This window comes from Cynoglossus semilaevis, chromosome Z, assembly GCF_000523025.1.
Source record: "Cynoglossus semilaevis isolate Cse_v1.0 chromosome Z, Cse_v1.0, whole genome shotgun sequence".
In the NCBI taxonomy this organism is placed as follows: Eukaryota; Metazoa; Chordata; class Actinopteri; order Pleuronectiformes; family Cynoglossidae; genus Cynoglossus; species Cynoglossus semilaevis.
Window position 1 is genome coordinate 16026866 of NC_024328.1, and position 21163 is coordinate 16048028.

At 40.6% G+C, this 21163-nt stretch overlaps 2 protein-coding genes across 5 annotated transcripts in view; both read right to left on the reverse strand.

Moving 5' to 3' along the window:
* Positions 1-10424, reverse strand: part of rab11fip1a (RAB11 family interacting protein 1 (class I) a) — a 12569-nt gene extending 2145 nt beyond the window's left edge. The window contains exons 1-6 of one of the 2 annotated variants that reach the window (XM_008336663.3): positions 10363-10424; positions 9680-10244; positions 4638-5074; positions 3603-4521; positions 759-2396; positions 361-466 (exon numbers count right to left, since the gene is read on the reverse strand). In XM_008336663.3, the coding sequence (XP_008334885.1) occupies positions 361-466; positions 759-2396; positions 3603-4521; positions 4638-5074; positions 9680-10029 (3450 nt within the window). In that variant the 5' untranslated portion in view covers positions 10030-10244; positions 10363-10424. Of the gene's footprint in view, positions 1-360; positions 467-758; positions 2397-3602; positions 4522-4637; positions 5075-9679 lie in introns of both variants that reach the window. The other variant, XM_025053167.1, reaches the window with a different exon arrangement.
* Positions 10425-13959: 3535 nt separating this feature from the next.
* The window catches only part of adgra2 (adhesion G protein-coupled receptor A2), a 50189-nt gene continuing 42985 nt past the window's right edge, over positions 13960-21163 (reverse strand). For all 3 annotated transcript variants that reach the window (XM_025053158.1, XM_025053159.1, XM_008336662.3), the window contains 10 exons: positions 20929-21078; positions 20673-20834; positions 19529-19729; positions 19138-19324; positions 18847-19046; positions 17935-18062; positions 17635-17758; positions 17378-17526; positions 16564-16653; positions 13960-16029 (listed from right to left, as the gene is read on the reverse strand). In XM_025053158.1, the coding sequence (XP_024908926.1) occupies positions 14607-16029; positions 16564-16653; positions 17378-17526; positions 17635-17758; positions 17935-18062; positions 18847-19046; positions 19138-19324; positions 19529-19729; positions 20673-20834; positions 20929-21078 (2814 nt within the window). In that variant the 3' untranslated portion in view covers positions 13960-14606. The remainder of the gene's footprint in view (positions 16030-16563; positions 16654-17377; positions 17527-17634; positions 17759-17934; positions 18063-18846; positions 19047-19137; positions 19325-19528; positions 19730-20672; positions 20835-20928; positions 21079-21163) is intronic.

Sequence of the window (21163 nt, forward strand, 5' to 3'; positions counted from 1 at the left end):
ATGTTGGGCTACTGATTAAATGCTTCTTACTCTCTGACACAATCTGTTTTAATTCTATGGTCACTACTACACACTATAGAATTATATTTATTTTTATTTTATTTGCTCATGATCTACCATCACTCCTCTTTGATCTCCTGGTAGATCACAGCATCATTGATTTAGAGAAAAATCTGTTCACTGTGTCAATTACTTTCCGATTGGTAAGATTGGTCCAAAGCACATATCTCTAAATGTTTCTGATGTGTATTCATTATTTATGTGTAGCAGTATCTGATTGGTTGTAGCTGCAGGGATATTGCTCTGATGTAACATTTCAAAGACAAATGTGGTTTTAGTGTTATTCATGTCACACCATACCTTGATCTTTCCAGGTGCATTGCCCTGAATCCTGATGTCTTTTACTGAATGGCTACTGTTGGCAAATTGGCTCTCAACTGACGTCAGAGGCTTCACAGGATGAGGCCTACAATAAAACAATTAAAAAAACATTATTACTTAAACATGTAAACCACACTGACCTTGGGTCAAAGGTTTTTTGCAATTTATTTCGTAGATTCAAAGAAATTTCATATAAACCCTGCAGTGACATTGGACACATTAACCTAGTAAAAAGAAAGGCCGGAGAAATCACAAGCTTTCAACCGATCACACCCAAGGCAAATCCCAACACCTTATCTGCCTCCCAATTCAACAGAAGCAAATTTAGACAGAAGGTCCATAAATGTGTTTCTTATATGAACCCTCTTCAATCTCACCTGCGTGGAGTCAAGTCTAGACCACCACCGGTGCTCTTGTAGACACTGGTGGGCTGCACCTCAGATGGTGACACCCATGCTTGTAAAGGTGTCTTTCCTCCTGACAGACTTCCTGTTGGTTCCTCCATAATAACCTGGAGTGGCGCAGAAGACAAAAAAAAATCTTCGCCTGCAAAGTGAGCATCTCCTCTGTAATAACTGCTTTGGGTTTGGTCATCAGCTTGAGGCTGAAGCATTGTGGGTTCTTTCATGAGATCTCTAGTAGCTGCAGCCTGGGTAGCTCCGGTTTTGGTTGGTTGTTCATTTTGTGGTAAACCTTTATTGTCCGACTGAGTATTTGATGCCAATGTCTGTTTTTTTCTCTGCGAGTTGCTTCTTTGAAAAACATGAAAACTCATTGGCATTGAATCGTCAGCTGACTTTTGTTCCCTTTGAGTGTTTGAATCACTGCCATTGAAACCAGCAAAGGGATCTGCAGGCTTTTCTTGACCAAATATTTGATCAAGATCATCTGCTGTCATTCCCTGGGTTTCAGGTCTCTTCTCTTTTGAACTGTTGTCACTAAAAGGGTCGTTGACTTGATTCTGTTTAGGTTGGCCCCATGGATCTTTGGACTGAAAGTCCAATGAGTGGAAGTCACCAAAATTTTCTGTCCTTGTGCCCACGTTTCTCACACTTCCAGGAAAGTTCTGAGTGCTACCATTTAGATTTTTGTCAAGGATCAAGGGCGACTCCTCTCGCTTGTCCGACTCTTTTCTAGTTACCTGTCTGGGTCTGGCAGTAGGCACTTCTTTGTTCACAGACACCTGTGTTGCAGCGGTTGGTGGTTGCAATGCTTTCCTCTCGCCATTCCTTGACAACCCAGAGAAACCATCGGCATCCAAGATACCTGTGTTCAAAGATCCTTGCTCCGCAAAATAAGAGGGTCTCATGACAGACTGCTGAGAGTTGTCCTGGCTTTGTCTTTGTGTAGAAGCGGCCGGTGACTGATGACGTGGCGTTGTGGTTGGTATGGGCAGATGTGTGGATCCTTTTTTCGATGCAACATGCTTGGTCTCTAGAGGCTGTGATGGATAATGCTTTGAGAGAAGACTGTCTGGTGATATGGACGACCTCGGGCTTGGTTGCCTCTCCTGTGGGCCATCAACACTCATCTCAGGGCCCAGAAGCACAGGACCAGAGTCTCTGTGTTTTTGGTTTACTTCTGCAATAATATGATCCCACCGGGTGTGTCCCTGAACACCATGCCTCTTCTGTGGAAAGAGGGTTTCGTAATCAGGAAGTGGGATAGAGGTTTTTTTGCCTTGTGAGCCATCGGCTTCAACAGAGATGCCATTTCCTGCAGTTTGGTTGCCAGGTGCAGGATAGACAGGTGGCAGGGGGGCTTTCCTTTTCTTGTCTGCCATGACTGACGACTCGTCTGATTCCACAAGTGACAAATTCTCTATGCTCTCACGAGGGGAACCAGACCGGCTTTGACTTAAGTTTGGGGGAGCCAACAATGAGTGAAGGTTAGCAAACAGGTCAGGGGATACAGAGGAAAGACTAGAGAGGGTGGACTCTGGGGTGGCTGGGGAAGGAGAAGGTTCACTGGGGATTTGGAGATCTGGTGGTTCAGGCTCCGGAGACTGAGCCAATCTGGAGTGAAAACACAAGCCTAAGGGTCAGTGTGACCATCACATCATCTGAAGTCACTTCCACCAATGTGAAGCCCAACACCAATTTAAACCTACATATCACTTCAAATTTAATATGTAACCAAACCTGTCCCTTTTCAGTTACCATCGGACTTTACACAGCTTCTTCCCATTTGGCTAAATATTAGATAGTAAGACCAAAATTATGTAGCATTAACAAAGCACCACAAGACTGCCAAAATAAATTAGGCAAGTGATTTACTCAGACAAAGCATCAATCTTAGACACCATATTAATACAACCATGTCTCACAAATAAATGTCTACTTTAGGTCTGTTTTACACAGGATAGTATTTTGATGCAATTCATTATCTTTATACTTCTGAAACTAAAACAGTAGGCAACAGTGGAATATATACCACCATCAAATACTCACTAGATTACCTATGTTCTCTGCCATTTACACTTCCTTGTAAAAAACACAAATTAAAATCCAGTAGTATAAGCAGAATCACAATTCTTACCATTTTGCTGATATGTTTAAAAAAAACCTTTGGGTTGGGAAGCAGCTTCCAATTTAAAAATAGACAAAATCAAACAAAGCCTGATCACATTCATCAACACAGGAAGTCACACTGAGGCCGAGTCAGTCCTTATGAGCAGTCCAACAACCTGCTCAGCAACATCTTCACAAACACAAGCCACACCCAGACTCCCTCTGAGTACAGAACAAACTGGTCCAACACGTCCATCAGCTTCTGAATGGCTTTAAAAGTTCTGGTAATTTTCTGTCACAGGTAAAAGGGAAGCAGGGTGGAGAGTGCTATGTCCAAGTTTCAGTAGTGACAGACATTCAGTAGAATGAAACTTTATGCAAGGTTAACACTGAATACATGTGCTGCACTTTGTGGTTGTGCCACAGATTTTCTTAGCACTTGTTGTTCACACAACAATTGTCTGCTCCCACATTTGTATTTATTTTGCCATCACACATAACATTTTAACACGAACTCGAACTACTTTTGCATTTCAGAAGTTGTGACAGAATGTTGACTAAGAGTGAGGTGCAAAAGCAAGAACCAAAAGCACAATAAAATACAAAAATAAAAAGTTTGTGTGCTTTCACCTTACAGTAAACAACAAGTGCATTACATAACAGCATTACACAACAAGATCGTAGCATATAAGACTAAAAGGACTACTGTACCTGGGTTTGACTGCAGACACTTTTGCAGTGCGGTTGAGGAAAACCATAGCCGAGGGTATTGATGCATTAGGACTGGATTTCTGATGATCACTTGGACTTTCAGTGCTGCTGAGTGGATTATCTGAGCTGAGAGGAATATCCTCAAATGGGTTGGTGGAGTGGTGAGAGGATTGTGGTTCAGGACTCCCTAATTCATGGAAAGGGGTTGGAGCGGGCACTTTCTGATTAAGTTGGTGCTGCTGCACCTCCTCTTTTTTATCCTCCTTCTTTCTGATGATTCCAAACAGAGTCGACAGTCTGTCACTCATGGACGCCTCATCCTGTTTCTTTTGCTCTTCTACTTTGCGTTGCTCCTCCTCAAGCTTGCGGCTCTCAGCTTCCCTGCACTCTTCCTCTTTCCTTCTCACCTCTTCCTCCTCCCTTTGTTTTTGCCTCCTTGCTTCATCCTCAAGGAATTTCTTCCTCCCTTCCTGCTCCTCTTGTTGTCTACGCTCCTCTTCCTCCTGCAGTCTCCTCAATTGTACTTTGTGTCTCTCCTCTTCTTCCATCCTTTTTGCTTCTGCTACTCGACTCTCTTCTGCCTGCCTTCTCGCCTCTTCCTCTTGATGGCGGTGTTGCTCCATTATAGCTCTGTCTGTGGGCTCAGGCCTGTGGGTGTGGTCAGGTACATTTCCAAAGGGACCAGTAGAGATATCAAAGGTGTGTCTGTCTTCTCCTGAACCTGCACTGTTCAGACTGACTGTAGATCCACTCTTGGTCTCTGCATCTTCTGCGTACACGTGGCTGCCATTGATACACAGGTTGTTCTGGTCACTGTTGCTCTGCTTGGAGCGACCCAGTAAGGAGAAGGGGCCCTGAGAAACCCTGCTGTCAGAGCTGCCCGTTCGCTTGTGTCCAAAGATTTTGAATTTTGTCTTAGCTGTGGAAGGAGGAGCAGAGACATGTTGTGTCAGTGTTATGCAAAGCGCACACATTATTATCATTATTTACATGCTTTATGTTGCTGTGTGCTGCACAGAAAAGAAGTGCATTCACCTTCAGGAGAGTCTATGTTGAGGCCTGAGGATCGGCTTCCACTCAGAGATGAATTCTTCTCTGGAAGAGTACCCAGAGTGGACATAGACTGTGATACATTGCGGTGAAGGTTAGACTTGGGGGCAAAGAGCGTTTTGAGCTTTGACTTCTTTTTCACTCCTGATGACTGATTGAGGGACTGTGCGTCTGCCTCACCCTCACTGTCGGTGAGGACCTGGCTGACCGAGGGGACAATAGCTGAAGCAGAGTCAGAGAAACTGTCCTTTTTCTTCCCGCGGACCTTGTCCTTTAGTTTGGAGATCCGTGACCGGGGTTTGTCCTGCATTGAAAGGTCAAACATGCTGGCTGACATGTTATTTCTCATGAAGGTTATATCTAACAGCACCTCTCCCCGCTCCTTGTCCTCTTTTCCACTTTTCTCCACCAGCTTGAACCAACTGCAACACAGAAAATGGAAAAATATTTAAAATTGAATTTTGTAACACCAAGTTAAAACAATACACTGGAGCTGACATATCATTGAGGTTTTTCATACTCTAAAAACATAATTATTTCACATGTACATTTTAATGGCGGACTTCAAATACTTCTTCAAATGTAATATTACTGGGGCCTGTATACTTCACCCTGAGGCTGGTAAGGTGTCACTAATCAGTGTACAGCTTGTTCCAGTTGCTGTTGGGCGAACTATACCAACCACAAATTAAACCTTACAATTACAGCTTTGTAGCAATGCTTCAAACAAAACATGCCGAACAACCTAGCACTATTACATACAAACGCTTTTAGCATGTATAAATAAGTACAAACTATTATTGCATGGAGTATTGCTAAAGCAGAGTTGTCCATTAGAGAGAACCGCTCCCCTTCAAACTCTTTTGTTCAAAAACTTCAACACTTTCACTCTATTCTAGAAAGAGGTAAATTCATCATTTGTTAATTACTGTCCATTTCAGCTTAGAAGGAAAAGTATAAAAGGTGGTGATTACTTTACCAAGTTGTGAGAAACAAATAAATTATGCTGTAAAGTAGAATTTTGCTCCATACTGTCACCACACATTACAATGTCATCTGCAAACACCATGGTCCATGGAGCCTCCTGCCTGACCCCATCCATTAACCTGTACGTCAACCATGACAAACCAAAAGGGGCTTAGGGCTGATCCCTGGTTTTTCTTCACCCCTACCTTGAACCGATGATTCACTGTGACAGCACAAGTAACCACTGTCTTGCTGGCCTTATACATGTCCTGCATGGTTCCATCTTACTTGTCTCCCAACAATCAATTAATTATTCAGTCTGCAGTCCCTTGTCAATAGTCAAAAATGAAAGCCTACAGAAAGACATGGTGGGTGGTGTGGTGGTAAGATTCTGATGCTTGGGAGAAACAAAAAACTTCCTGTAGTGTGTATTAATCTGATTCATAAAATAAAGATTAACAATATTATTGCAATGATTTTTACAGCACTACTTTGCTTTGCTGTTCCATTTGGTGGGTAGTAGGTAAAATGTCGTAGCCGTTCATAATCTAGCCTCTCTTGTTAACCATTAGACATGGAAAAAAGGTTGACCTTAACTTTAACAGGGGGAACCAGTCCTGCAGGTTCACATGTGCTTTAAACAGAAAAGAACATGCACACCCTCGGTTATTCAGTAGCCTTGCCTAAGCAGATTGTTTTTATTGCCATTATAACAATGTACTCTGTGGTGGTTACCTACAACAAAGAGGTTATGATGGTGGTTAGGCCTGCCTGTCTGAGAGTCTGTCAGTGATTAGTATAAGTCCAAAGTTTTCTAATTCAGATTCTGATATTATTTTAGAAGTAAAGATTGTCTACCAAGAATAATTATGCTTGGATCTTGGCATTACAGACTCTCAACTCTTATTTCTACAGAATCTACAGACAGAGCATTTGATTGATTGGTTCTCCTAAGAAACGTTATCTAACTAAGTACCTAGGACAAGTGTCATTGGAGGGCTGTGCAATGAATCAAATTGCGACTACAATCTTGACTCCAATCAATCAGAAAAATTATGTTATACTAAAAAATACTACAGAGTGCTCCTCTTACTGTATTTTGCCTATCATCCAGAATTATTGTACACATGTTCTTCAAACCTTTCTGAAGGTGTATGGGTACATGCATGGTACATTGGTACAACATTAGCAGCAAAACCACATCAACATCCTCCACATCATAGCCATCAATAAGGGACACATTTTATAGTCAGGGTTACTGACTAGAATTGATTAAATATGATTGTCAAAACAGAATATATGTAGAGGATCTTTCGGATTATTGTGAAAGAGCACTAAATTGCAGTTAAATGTGTTTTAGTATTTATGAATATTTGACAAAATACAGTTAATATGTTTCCAGAGTCAATGAGTAACAATTGTAAATAATCTGTCAGATGAAGAAAATCATAAAATTAAAGTAACAGTATGTAACATTATTTTCTTTCTAGTGTGTTCTTCTCTTATTTTGTGACATTTTGGAAATGACAAACAGTGATGGAATCAAATCTTATTCACTACATCCCTTTTTTCCCCATATGAATGAACTCCTTTGTAATACAGGCAACTGTGGAGTTCCCTTTCAGGCAGAAAAACAAGGTCTTAAATGTCTCTCTATCAGCATAACAGTGACGCTGGGAGTAGTAATCTAACACCGCACTCGTGGGACAGAAAATACTGCATAGCTCAATAGCAGGCCTACAGATACTGGGATCATCATAAAGGAGACCACACTGAAAGACAAAGACTGAAATCCTCTCATAAAGTGTAATAGCACACTGTGCAAACAAGATAACGTTCCAGATACTGTGAGTCCACTGGGCTGAGTCACAGTCACCAGCTCACTCTGCCTTTACCAAAGGTCATTTCAGAATGAAAGAAACAAACAGATCTCTCGTGTGATTCAATAACATAATGCAACTGGTTCAGGTTGGGTAAAGCTGACAGAGTCTATTAAAAGCCATCACTCTGTTTTAAATCCGTCTAATTCAATGGGGTGTGTGAATATTCCTACTGTAGTTAAATGCTAATTACTTTTTTTATTTTTAAGCTCTGTTACGCCCATGTTGCACCCATACTGGGTCAAACCACACTGGTAATCCTGACTCATTTCACACATCTGGGTGTGTGTGCAGAAGTTAAATGGCAAATGACGAGAAAGAATGTGCAACAATGTGAGAAGACTTGCTACTGGCTACATCCTGAAGGCCGTCAAAGGCAGAGTTGGCGTCACACCAGACTATGAAGCAAAGCATCAGCCAAAGATTGATCTGAGGGAACTGCAGGCCAAATGGGAGACAGAGGGAACTGCTGAGACTTGAATTGTCTGGGTTTGTTTTTCAACCAACTTTCTTTTTCTTGAAGACACTGATACAAATTGGGAGGGACAAATTACTCAGTCTTGAAACCCCTGTTTATAAGTTGATGCATAAAATACAAAGTGGAGTATGTAACTTAACAAACAAACACACACATCAGTCAGCATGATCAATTACTCTTAACTACTTTTCTGCTTTTTATAAAAAAGAGGGCAAATAAATGTTTCTGACCTAAACAGCTATTTGTTGTTTGCCTCAACTTAATCTATGGAGATGAAATAAACACAACAGATTAAGTCTTTAAACTAGAGAGTTAATGAATCAAAAATAATATAAATACACATCTTGATAACTGTCCAGAGGTTTTGATCTGAAAGTTCTACTTTTATAATGTGGCTTTAATGTCATTCAGCTTCAAGAGTAAAAAAGGAATAGATACTATTTTGTATAGACCTTGTGTGATCTTTCAATACAATGACAAATCCAAGTTAAACGTCTGATATGTTGCTGAATGTGACTAATGTTGTCTTCCCTCAGTCAGGCCCAGGTTTATTTGCATTTAAGCTTCTGGTTCCTTCTCAAACCTTGTTCTCCTGAGTAAACCAGGTTATTCTTCTGTATGTACTACTCATAACACAACATGGGCTGGCTCTTCCCGATAACGCACTCTATTTCCTCTAAAGTTCAGAGCAAAGGTCTCTCAGTGCTGCCTTCAGAGTATATCAACAAGTTTTTAAAAACCCGAAACGTTAAGTTTTTAGTTCCACATGCGGACAGTGAGGCACATATTTACATAAGCACTGTGCACTGAATAAAAATAATACTACCTAAGAAAATGTTGGTGTGGCCAGTATTTGCACAAGGGTCTAACCCTCTTTTTTCTCTATGATGTGTAACATCATGTCATTTGTAACCTTTCAATCTTACCACCATTTTATCTTTCCTGAAAGTCACTGTTGTTAAAGATAAAGTTTGTGTGTTACATACGGCCCATGTAGCTGTTTCAGCATGGGATACATTAAAATAAAACCCATAAAATAGCTTAATTACAAACATCCAAACAAATATGCAGATGAAGCAATATACTGATTAAAATACCAACTAAGGGGAAGCAAACTAGATTTGTGATGTCTAAGGTTTGGTTCTGTTTGATCTTGATGCTAATTTTCATGTAATCTACAATTAAATTGAACCAGTTAATAAGCAGAGCTGGCAACAAAGTTAATTGTTAATCAACAACCTTTAATAACAGCCTAGCTGTATGGCAACTTTGGAAAAACAATTATCCTAAATACCTTAATAAACATTTCTCAATGACGTCATCAGTTACATCATCAGCCCTGTGAGCCATGATGTAAATTTTTTTTTCTGTTAGTGTACTTATTTTTGCCCTGAAAACGTGAATAACAACAACAATAATTTTCTAACATCTACTCTTTACTACACTAAAAATTAAAAATTATTAATATTGGCTTACAGATTTTATTAACATAAATGTCTTAGTGGTGGTCATGTTATTTATTTATCAAGCAAATTAAATGTCATGCTGTTTACATTTTAACATATACATATTCACATTTAATTATAAAATATTAAAAGAAACAATGTTTCCCTTAATTCTTGATAGCTAGTATCATAGTTCTGTACAAAAATAACGATAATTTTACATGAATATTTCTGGTTTTGTACTGCTGCGTCACTTACTCTGTCTTTTTGCGCGTCTTGTTCTCATGAAGGTCCACTAAGTTGATTACAGCCTGACCTAGGAACTTGTCGAACCCCCCCTTGGCTTGGTGCATCACAGTGATATACAGTGTACATCGCTCTGCGTTGCCCGGGTGGAAAAGGGGCAGGTCGAACGAAGCCTCTTCTTTCCACACTGGATCCACACTTTTCTCGGCCACACAGGTGGAAAACTTGTCCTTGGCCACCTGGATGATGGCGAAGGCGTCGTTGGTCCCATTCTTGCCCTTGAAACGCAGGTTACGAGCTTGGTGCACCGTTACCTGTACACTCGTAGGAAACCACTGCTGGCTCTGGTCCACCAAAGACATGACTCCTATATGCAAATGTCTAAATAAAGTTACTCGTTACCGTAGTACCGTTCTTAAATACTGTCGAAGTGCTGGCGAACCTTTCCTGTGTTGTGGTTCACCTTCGCCGTCCTTTGTGTGCTGGTCTAGGTTTAGGTTACAGAGCTTGACTTCATTTCAGGAAGCTCAGGTTGATGTCGTCATTCTTCTCCCCTCCTCTCATCAACGCCACAAGCCTTTAATGCAGAATAAACTTAGATCACTACTGTTGCTCTCCTGTTTGTCTAAAACGAGGACATCCGTGTTGTCAAGGACGACGTGATAATTTAAAATACTTTTAATAAAACACTTTACCTCTAAATCTACGATACGAAGTTAAACAGTTCACTTCCTTGTTGTGAGTTTCCAGGTTTTGTTTGACTCGATCCTATTGGCTGATCTTACTGTCATTTTTTCAAAGAGCGTTAACGATTGGTGAATGGGAAATAGGCGTTAAATTACAGCGAACCGTTAAGTACCGATATAATCTGATCTGAAGTCAGTTTAAATGTCATTGTTTTTTTAACAAAAAAGGGTTTCTGCTTAAAAATTGCGGTGAAAATTATTTTTGCTGATACTTTTGTTAAACTAACTCTTACATTTATGCATTTTTTTAGATTTGTTGCAAAGCCCGAGCAATTGAACAGGATTAGGCCAAAATATATTCACTCTCCTGTTGTTCGACCCTTCTACTGTGATCAAATCAAGCAATTTGCATATGTATCATTTAGTCAGCGATTAAAGAGAATTAAACACAGCGTGCATTGCAAAAGCTGCTTTAAAAGCAGGTTAAAATATTTTTTATTTTACTGCTGTTAATGTTCTAAGGATCTGAATGAATTTATAATCCGATTTTGTTGTTGATTTAATAATTATTTATTTTTCTGCTAGAAAGATCTATCTATATGTTTATTCACTCACTAATATCGTTGAGAACAACAGCCACCAGTAAAATGCACAGTATCTACTAAAATTCTATGAAGCTAAATAGTTGAACCTTTGCATATATGTATATATTTTTCTTTGTCATTTTTACATGTTAATAATTCCATCCTTTGGATTAGTCACAAATAAAAAAAGTGAAACACCTACACTTGCCTGCTGTGATCCTCTTTCTGATCCAGCAATATATACTGTAGAAAAAAACTTTTGTTATATTTAGGAGTGTTGATTTATTTGAGTAATCATGGTTAATCGTGATAAATCCACAGCTACCATGTGGTTAAAGGTTTCAGCCATTTAAGAGCCGTGAAAATCTCCGCCAGTGCCAACACTCTTGACAACTTTCTCCAAATTTTCTGTTGACAAAGTCGACTGCCTTTGCACTTGAGAATTGTCTTGTCTTGTTGAATAATCTTGTTGGCTTACATTGTGAATTGCATGATTAATAAAGTACTATCTGTTTAATGCCTAAATAGTCTTGTATTAGGAGTTGATATCAGCCGAGCAGCTGTGATGGCTTGTTCCTAAACGCAGTTAAGAGGACATCTTTATCTGTAAGGAGCTGTGGCTCCTTATCCTTGGAAAAGGTTGCCTTCAAATATATAAAAGGTATCTTTAGTTTGTCTCTCTGCCTCCGTTTTATTCTGACTGTATTTTATGTCGTGCTTTTTTGTTTTTAACATAGTTAACAGTATTATAGTATTATTATTGAACAGTTCTGTAGTCCAACTTTATTTTCAATCTGTTTAATAAAGAAAAGAAGAACAAACTCTTCTTTTTGCCTTGTTAAAAAAAAAGAAAAATCAACCTGAAAATATTTCATAGATCATTTGGCAGGGATCCAGGCCCTTGTTTGAGAACCACTTATCTACACCTAATCTAAAAGGCTCATATGTTTGTTAGAATGACTGTTGTGGTAAACCAAAACTAATTATGTTGTTTTGGGAAGAGGTTTAAGCCAAGGAACAGTATGTTTATTCAGTGCCCTAAATTATACCAGATGGCACTAGGTTACTCCAAGGATACAGCGAGGAATCTGAAACAAAATAGGACTAAGTCAGGTTCTGTATTTCACACACAACTAAGGTTTCAGTTGATCAGCATTCAGTGTAGATTAATGTCAGACACTACAGTGACAATTGAAAGTGCTTGTGGTTTTATGAAACACGGAATTTGTGTACCACAAAATATTTTATTGTACAATATGAAAACTGAATTATTCACTTAAAGGAACATTTCAAACACAAGTATTGAAAAGTTTACCTCGGGTGGTTAAATGTAAGGTTTAGCTTAACATAACAGTTGTTTGTATCAACTGTTGCTCCCAGGCCCCTCAGCTTATTATTTTCGTGCACATATTGCCAGCACCCATGTTACTGTTGTTAAGCTAGAGCCTGACTCATGTGTTCACGTCTGTTGCAATCAGGTAAACAAAGTGTCCTGAGATTAAATCATAGCCAAATGCTCCAGTATTTAGACTAAAGGATACACTGAAAATAATATAACCAAACCAGGCTGTGTGTCTGTGGCAGGCTCACGAAACACCGAGTTAATGCCACAGCTCTAGATTCTGGAAGCCGGAGAGGTCCAACTCTGACTTTCCGGTTTCACAAAAGCGGGTTACAATTGGCTCTCGGAAATCTGAGTTGAGTTAAGACTGAGCGGTGCTTGTACCCGATTACATATGAATTGAGCGCAGATAACACTAACCCTGTCATGTCCCGCACCTTTTGCTTCACTCCAGTGGAGCAAGAAATACTGTTGCATGTCTATAACGATTACGACTCGCTGTAAAATAAAAAGGGCAACAGCGTCACAGCCGCAGAAGACAGTGAAAAGGTTTGGTAACAAATTGCAGATAGAGTGAATGCGTGAGTATTGATGAGAAGATTATTCATCCTTGTTAATTACAGAATTATAGCATGAACTCAGTGTTTCGTGAGCCAGCTTCAAGAAACGGATCCCAGGTGCACTCAGTTACTTCAATTGGACATTATCTGTGCTGCTTAAACACACCCACATGCTGATGTCATACTTGAGACTCCCATATAGTAACCACGAGTTACAACCAAGTCGTGAAAGACCTTTGCATAAATATACTTTTATATTTCAGCAGTGAACAAAGGATTCCAAACTCTTTTTTTTCTTTTTCTGAAGAACAGGACAATTTGATTTGAGTAACTTATGATAAAACAGTTAGAATGGGTGTTACACTGTCAAAAATACAATTGTGTTGGCTGGTTTGAAAAAGCTCAAATTCAATAAAGACTATAAAACAGTTTGTAGATCTAAATGTAATGTTATGCAAACATGAATATATTCTGAATTCTGTGTGGACTTCCTCTTTAAGAACAATGGGGAAATATGTATCAGTAGGTTTTATAGTAGACCTGCTTCCTGGTAATGCAATTTCCTGAATGGTGTGTTTTATCAAACTGACTAATAATAGTTCTGTAGTTTCAGGTTCAGTTTTATTTCCATCTCTCTTAAACACAACAACTTACTTTAACTATATTCACTTCATTTAGTTTATCATTTCAGCAGCTTGTTAAAGCAAATTGGCCAATCACAATGCAGTAACTGAATACACAGAAGTGTGTAGATATGGTCGAGGATTAGCTGAAGTATGAACAGAGAAAGAAGATCATTTAGTTTATTCTTAATGTGGCATGAGTTTTAGTTACAATTGTTATTGTCTGTCTATTTAAGAAAAAAAAACTCTTAATCTACTGAGATATATAATCATTTTTAGGTCCAAAAGGAGAAATTCAAAGTAATTTGCTGGTCTGTGGTTGAACACATCAAAAAAATGTCAAAAAAGGATTTTGCTCAATTAAATAAAAATTAGTTCATTGCATTTGGAACCTCCTCGACCGACCACCACGCTGGTTTAAAATGCTTTATAATTTTCTGTTAACTTCACCACTGCTGTTTGGTGTAATCTGGAAACAATGAAACATACTCAGCAGATTTTAAAACTCTTGCATAGCTTTTTAATTCACTTGGAAATTCTGTACAGCCACAACTTATTTATTTATTCCACAGTGTCTGCATGCACACACACACACACATACACACACTGTGCAACAGACACACTCACACACACACACACAAACACACACACACAAGTGCATACATGAGCAACCAAAATTACTTGAAGCAAACAAAAGGGTGAATGATGTCTCCACAGACTAAATGCATTAAGCTGAATGTTGGAAATTCACTTAGTTTTGCATCCTATTTCATGCTATAGTTGATATGCATAGAAAAACAATCACATCTAAAACATTAAGCTTTCATTTGACATCCAAAAATGACATTACATGCCGATTTAGAAGGAATTCTTTAACAGTTTTGAAACTGATAAATTTAATATGTGATGTTTGAAATGACAAGAAAAAGAAAAGAGTTTCTTTTCAAAAAATCACAAATCACAGAAAATTCTTGCAACGCTGCAAAGGCAAAAGTACCAGTTTAGGGTCCTGGATGCCTTTATAATTTTACATTTTAAATTATATAATTATTATAATTAAGAGACCATTAATACATAACCTGATCATTTGAACAGTTCATTACGGTCATGCATAGATGTTCACATATGCTGTAAGTACAGGTTTCTAAACGGTAGTTTCACTTTTCCACAAACCACTCCTCATACCCACCGAGCCCTGGGATTGGTCAGTGCCACTCATGTCCTGCTCCAGGTCCAAGACTGACTTTTTTAAGGTGCCGTTTGGAGCAGCGGCAGCTCCGGGCACCGGGGTCGTGGTGCTGTTCAAGGGATAAGAGCAGCGTTTAGTGTCCCGCTCCGCAGTGGCAGCCAGTTTTAAATTGTCTCTGCTGGCACACCGTCTCTGAGCACTGTGCATGGCCGCCCTGCTGGCCATGGATGGCAGCAGGGGGAAAGGTTTGCGGCTCCCACTGCTGCCCCCGTCGCTTCCCTCTGAGGGGCTGGTGGCCAAAGACTCTCCCTCCACCCTCTTGCCATTTGTCAGAGGGCTGGCCTGGTTTTCCGAGAGGCTGTGGTGAATGCTGCCGTTCTCACTGGTGGCCTGTTTGTACACTCCATGTGAAGAACTGAGGTGATCTAAACCTGTGGGTCCTAAAGCGCCAAGGCTACCCCCACCTGCCGCAGTCCTTAGAGTTTTCAGACGATAGTGCCCCCTTCCCTCACTCCGGTGGTGATACTGACTGCTCCCTGGTTTAGTTCTGCTACTAATCTTCCTTCTCTGCGGATGCACTGGAGCTGCAGTGTTATTGGCAGGTGAAATATTGTTGGCTGGCTTGGTGATGTTGTCAGTACTGGTGCTGGTGTTGTTGGCTGCGGGGGCGCGGGACGATGAATGGTTATTTGGAACATCCTGTGTTACCTGCAGCAGGTTGGTGAGCTTGCAGGGCCCAGGGCCCACACTGCTGATGCCACTGGGTGTGGATGATGACCGTGCTGAGGAGGAGTTATGAGATTCAGCAGGTGGATGACAGTTAATAAAAAGATGGGATCCTTGCTCAGACGTTTGCACTCCACTGCCCGTGTGTGTGTAAGTGGACATAGGATGGGAACGGCGGTAGCTTGGACAACAAGCCAACCAGGTCGCCTGCACATCCTTCCGTCTAAAGCAGTGATGCACCACCAGGAACATCCCCAAAACTGTGGCCGCCAGCCCATAGAGACAGCTGAACAATAAACCAGGGTGCCACGTCAAATATATTGCCATAGCCCCGCAACACCACAAAACTACAAACAGAAAGTGAGTGGACACCAGGACCAAGAACTGCGTTTTCAGTGAGTACTGATCCTCAGGGGCCACAGCGGTGTTCAGGGGTCCAACCACTGAGTCCGTGGAGAGTAGGCTGGTGCTTCCTGCTAATGCCGGCTGGCTCTCAGTCACAGGAGAGGACAGGGTAGTTCCTGTACATTCTTTGGCCATACGGTGCCTCAGGCGAAACACAGTGCACAGGAAGTAGATCCAGGTCACCAACAACACAAGGCCGGCAGGAACAAAGAAGGAACCAAGACTGGGGCGCCACACCAGCCAGCAGCTGCAAGAGGCACACAGGAGTCAGGAAGGTCACAGCAAAACAAGGGCCACTCTGTGTAGAATATATTTTATCCAAACATTTAAATACAATTAAAGAAACAGCATTTGCCAATTTGCCATAAGTTTGCAAACAAATAAAAAAATCCCTTCATCTACTTCCCAAGACATCCTCAAATCAAAGGATACACAGTATGTTATGTTAATACGTTTAGACATAGTTTTGAGGGCTACGTACTATATTCAGAGAATATTACGTGTTTGATAAATAATCCTGTTAATATAGCTAAGTGGATATTTTTCTTATTCTTATAATCTACAGTACAATAACCTAGATATAACCTATAAATTACCATAGACAAACTCAACTCATAGAATGTAGAAAACAAGTCCAAATAATGAAGTTTGTGTTCACAATAGATGAACAATGAAAAACATTTAATGTTTTATTTTGCTGTTCATACCAATCCCATTACTACTAGTGTACTGTATTACTAGTAAGTATACTATATGTAAATAATGACCTTTCAGCACTTACTAAGGGCTGTTGTCTCCGTAGTTGTTGACGTTGACGGCTGCAGTGATTCCACATATAATGAGAGGGACTCCACCAGCTATCAAGTAGAACCTTAAATAACAGAAGGCCATGAGGAAAGACAAATCAAATACAAGACTTCAGCTTCAGTTGTAGAAATAAAGGGCTGTTGTTGTTTATACCACAGGATGCCCCATGACCTTTGACTGCAGCGGTGGTGTAAAGTGTGCATTTCTGACATTTTCCTGTCAAGTGTTTTATGTCTTTCTCAATCTGAACCGGGCTATGTCATTCTTCACAGAAAATGACGTGGTGGCATTTACTACCAGGATAGGCAGTGATTTATTTCAATTATTTTTGAGTGGGCAACAAAGGGGGGTGACTGTAGGGTCACTGGGGTCAGTGTTAGGGGCACAGCTTCATGATCACAGGAGTGTATGAGAGTGACTGGGGGGTGGGAGGGCATAATGAAATATTGGCAAAAGCACTGAGTCCCTGATTAGATTCACCCAGCATAGATTTACAGTGACCCCCTCACTCTCTGTTATGGTGCATTCCTACATTCTTCCACTCAGATTTTCTGCTCTTTTTGTTGAGCCTCACAGCAATGTTCTCACATGTCCCTCAAAGGTTTCCATAAAAACAGAGGGGGTTGTGTTTATTGCCTGCACAATGGTGGCCTTCAGTGTTGCTGTTTGGGTGGCCATGTGCAACAACTCCTGTGTCTGTCCTTCTGTCTATAAAGCATAAACCACATTGACAGCAAACAACAATCCTCATGGAACAAGGAGGTTTGTGAAGGCAGGTCCTCCCTGACCTGAGCATGGGGCGCTGAGCGGGTGGAGCGGGAGACTCTCCATCCAGCTGCCGGGGTGATCTCCACCCAGCTTCTTTATAAATGACCCGAGCGCTGACCCCGATCCACAGCAGAGTTGACAGAGATGAGTAGTGCAGAGAGATGCCCACCTGTCAAGACATGACAGTTAAACTGGCTCCTCCAAATCACTACATATATAGTAATATGAATAAATGGATGAATCAATGAAGGAATGAATGAATCCTTGCAGTACTCACTGCCTGACAAACCACAGGGTAACTGGTCAGACTGATGCCTCCTGCGTAGATGGCTGTGGTCATCGCGATGTGGAAACAGGTGTTTAGTAACGTGTGCCAGCTTTTTCGTGATATGTGAATAGAGCTATGAAGACAAGGGGTTAAAAAAAACAGTTGATGAGCAATTCAACATATAGAAGCTGGAATAGAGGGTAAACATTGTGCAGATTTTTTTGTGAATAAATAAATAAATAAATAAATATGATGATGATAATGATGATGATGATGTCTTTCTGCACATACACAGCAGTACCTCAGTACCTGTGGTGTAGTATGTGTGTGATGATGATGGTGAAGAGGCACAGAAGCAAAACTGCAGTGCAAGCATAGACCACAGGGTGGAGCACGCTTGCAGAAATGGGCAGGGAGTTGGGAAAGTCAGGGACCTCCTAGGAAAAGAGAAAAATCACATGCAGGTTTCATCAAATCATCAGTTTAGTTTTAGCCAAAACTGAAATCATATTCTGAAAAGTGCAAGTGGAAAATGTTTTGTTGTGTTTGCCCTAAATACATTTATAAATTCAACCTTGATTTCAAAACATCAAAACATCAAAACAGAAAAGTATTTTTTTCGATTTCATGCACTAGTAAGTCACAGTTTTCATGAAAGCAGTTCAATGTCAATCATAGATTAAATAATCAAAGACTTTTATATGTTTATATTTTTATATTAACTAAAGCCATTTAGTTTAGTTATCAGCATGATTGATTTTTACCGTAAATGAAAACAAAGAATGTTCTTTTAAAGAAAACATCTGTGGTCATAAAATGTAATAGAGTTTGACATTGACTGATATTTTGGAATTATGCTAATTATATTTTTACATCACAGTCAAAACCCAAAGCTTTTCTGGTCAGCTAAAAATATTAAATTGCGATGTCGCCTAAAAGAAATCTGGAACATTGTGCTGTCAGTAACACATGCTGAAGTTTTTGTTAAATTTAAAATTACAGTCTACAGGTTGTAAGACTCTTGTAAATTACAAGTTATTATACAGGATGTGTTGATTTGGAAATAAAGTAATTCACGCAGATTGTTGGATTTCTGACGGAGGTTGTTGTAGGTGCTTCTAAAGAAAATGTTGAAGTAAAACTCTTGTTTATTTGGTCAGAATACCTTTAGAACTTAAATGTTATTAAATTATTTGATGAAACAACTCTTTATTGTCCTACCTGCAGAACTGCATAATTGCCGAGAACTGAGCAGTGCATGGTGGATGTGCTGCTGTCACTGTGGACCAGCTGACAGCCTTCCTGACTCCACCCTCCCGGCTTCTCTCCACTCCACTGCGCTGCTACAGCATCAGTACCGGGAGACAAGTGACGCAGTGACACCCAGACAGGCTCTGAGCGGTTCCACTTGCTGCAACCATCTGAAGAAAACACCATACAGTACATACAAAACAATCTATTAAATTAATGCCAAACATGTATTCAAGAAAATCTTCTGTTAAGTTGTTTTACCTAAGCCGACAAATACGACGGGCGTGTTGACACGTCTGCGTAAATGTTCCCCTGCGTTACTGGAGTTTCCTGACACAGGGAAAAAGCTTCCAGTCCTGAAGGCTACAAACTGAAGCTTACAGTCTGTTGTGGCATCAGGAGGAAACAGAGTAGGTGGAAGGGTAACAGATGCCAAGGCTACTGAATTCTGGAGAAAGAAAAAAAAACACATATTAAGAGATGTAGTATTTAAAGATCTGTATCCATGTATTCACAATCAAGTGTCTACACAGTTTGTAAAATGTAAACATTTCTACGGCATAACTTTTTCCCTAGGACAGTGAAGGCACCTCTCCAGCCTATATTTAACACAGGCTATGATAGAGTTTGTGTGGATGTTCTCCTGACTCACCTTCAGCATAAAATTGTTCAGCGAAGTGTTGTGGGAGCCGGTGCTACAGCGGAACCGGAGCTGTTGTTCATGAACAGAACTGGATGTTTCTTTTGCTGCCCCTCCTGCTGAGACCTCACGGCGCTGATATGCAGTGCATGTAATTCCTGTGAAGTGGGCTGGTCGAATAAAATGGGCCTCCATCACAATGTTCCTAGAAACCTGCTCACACAGAAAATACATCATTCATATCAAGCTACATCAGTTTGTCAGTCTATCGCAGGACCACAAATAAACAGAAGTAGAATTAATATTCCAAAACCACATCAAATAGTATCATCAGTTCCCTAATGTGATTCAAGATTACATCATCCTGTAGTTGTGTACTTCTGAATACCCTAGAAAAGCCCATATGGTCTAAAGACAAGAGTATAAAGTTATTCCCCATCGTGCATTGTGTGTGCACAAACTTTGTGTTCTTGAGTACAGTATCTCTCAGCCTATGGGAGCAGCCCTGTTGTCTGGGTTCGCTTCAGATTAACCAGCACTACCTTCAGCAAATTTCTGTTCCAGAGAACGCTGAGTAACTTAATAAATAAAATGAGCCAGTTATTCCATAACAAACGTCATTCCCTAATGTCACAGACCTAGTCCAAGATGACAATGTGAAGATTCACTGGGCTCACATTGTGACCACATTTTACAGGCAGCATGAATCAGTTTTTCCAAACATTGTTTGGCCACAGCAGAGTCTACACCTCACCCCCAGTAAGAGTCATTATAACGTGCTGCAGAACAGTTCATACTGAGGGTCAGCCTCTGCCTGAAGAACAACCTGAGACAAGTACAACATTCCTTCTTCTGTGTGTTTCATGTTGTTACTATAAACCAATGGTTCCCACAAGTTTTCTGCAGTGCCCCGCAGATTGAACCACAGACCCCCGTGTTCTCTCTTTAGCACAGGGGTCCTCAAACATTTGGTCATTCTGCCTTAGCACAATTATTTTGCCTCTCTGTACCTTCCCTGTAACAGCTGAGCACCCCCACGGTTAGACCTGCCCCTTACTTTGGGACCCACTGCAACAAACTATATGTGATACTGAGTAACTGTGAGTAGATTCAGCTTGGACCTCCAACCTTGATAACACAGGATAAGCATAGTTACCATGGAAAAGTCCTGAGCGTGAATGTGTAGCTGCGGCCAGGCCAGAGTTTCCAGTGAGCGGACGATGGAGCTGCAGGCTCTTTTTTCTCGCTGGGCCAAAGCCAGAATTTGGTCATCTACCTGCATCAGGTTGCTGCCCATCTCCACCAGCATCTCTGACAACTGCAACACATACAGTACGCAGAAATTTTACAATAACATCAGACTAGAAAAATCCCATTACACACACATCATGTGAAGTGTGTCTCTCACTTACTTCCCTCAGGTTTCTGACATACTCCATAAACTTTTCCATTATTTGCGCTACATACAGCACATCGACAGAGTCAGTAAACCCTGCAGCCTCCAGGGTGTAGGTGCGCACCTGATGAGCCACAGTGACAGCGTTGGATGCATTGATGGGCCTCTGCAGGGCAGAAGAGAGCCAGCTGTGAGATCATTGATCATTTTCAGACTTGGTATTAATATCCCTCTGTGAAACTCTGCCATGT